The sequence below is a fragment of the Penicilliopsis zonata genome (assembly GCF_001890105.1).
Source record: "Penicilliopsis zonata CBS 506.65 unplaced genomic scaffold ASPZOscaffold_260, whole genome shotgun sequence".
NCBI classification, from domain to species: Eukaryota; Fungi; Ascomycota; class Eurotiomycetes; order Eurotiales; family Aspergillaceae; genus Penicilliopsis; species Penicilliopsis zonata.
In genome coordinates this window covers 1-1064 of record NW_019209156.1, presented here as the reverse complement: position 1 = coordinate 1064, position 1064 = coordinate 1, and the positions used below count along the sequence as shown (strand labels likewise).

General features: G+C 53.5%; 1 protein-coding gene across 1 annotated transcript; it reads left to right on the top strand.

Moving 5' to 3' along the window:
- Positions 1-268: 268 nt before the first annotated feature.
- On the top strand, positions 269-532 carry ASPZODRAFT_78173 (hypothetical protein; the record flags this gene model as incomplete). Its single annotated transcript, XM_022730224.1, has 1 exon — positions 269-532. The coding sequence occupies one exon, from the start codon at positions 269-271 to the stop codon at positions 530-532; it is 264 nt and encodes an 87-aa protein (XP_022576475.1).
- Between the last annotated feature and the right edge of the window lie 532 nt (positions 533-1064).

The window sequence follows — 1064 nt, the reverse complement described above, 5'->3', positions numbered from 1 at the left end:
CCCCCCCCCTCCCCCTCCCTTCTTCTCTCACCTTCTGTACACTCTGCTACTCTGACCAATTCCCTCTATTATCTGTCCTGTTTGTATATTATTTCAATTCTGTCTGTTCTGTTTGAGCTTAGACAGAGTTAAGAGAATCGTTACCTGTCTGCTAGTCTACTGAAGTCTAGCTACTGTTTTCTTTTTTTTTTTGTCTTTTCCCCCCTCTCCCCTTTTCCCCTTTCCCTGCGATTTCATTGCCTATTTTTACGACGTTACGAATTACGATATGGCTCCGGTCACCATTTCCATCCGCCGCCCGACCGATACCCCCGCCGTCTTCGTTGCTGGTTCCTTCTCCGAGCCGCAGTGGGAGCTTCTCGAGCTGACGCCTTCCAAGGCCGAGGCGGAAGACGACGCCGAATTTGTGTTTTCTCGCCAGTTGGAGCTACCGGCGGGTACTTATCACTTTCGGTTCCGAGAAGGGCCCGAGGGCACGTGGTTCCACGATAAGACAATACCGAACGGTAAGCCGATAAACAAGCCCAGGTGAAGATTATTTATCCCTTGCTGATCCGGTATATCTAGAAACCGACGATGCCGGCCTAGTGAACAACCTCCTGACCGTGGAATCTACGGCCCCGGTCGTGGAAAACGGGGTTCCCGAGGATGCCGAGGTTTCGACGGCTGCCCCTCTTGAAAACGGGGTTGCTGAAGAGGTCGTCAAAGCTGAAGAAAAGAAGGAGGAGCCTGCTGAGGAGTCTGTTGAGGAGCCGGCCGAGGATAAGCCTGCGGAACAGCCCGTGACGGAAGCTGCTGAAGAGCCTGCAGTAGAAGAACTCAAGGCAGAGGAGCCGGCGGTGGAGGAGCCTACAGCTGAAGAACCCGCGCCCGAGACTACAGCCGAGGAATCTACATCCGAACAACCTACAACTGAGGAGCCTGTGGTTGAAGCAACTTCTGAAGAGCCTACAGCGAAAGAACCCACGACCGAGGAGTCTGCGGCTGAAGTTGCGATCGAGGAACCTGTGGTTGAGGCAACACCTGAAGAGTCTACAGTTGAAGAAACCGTGGCTGAGACTACA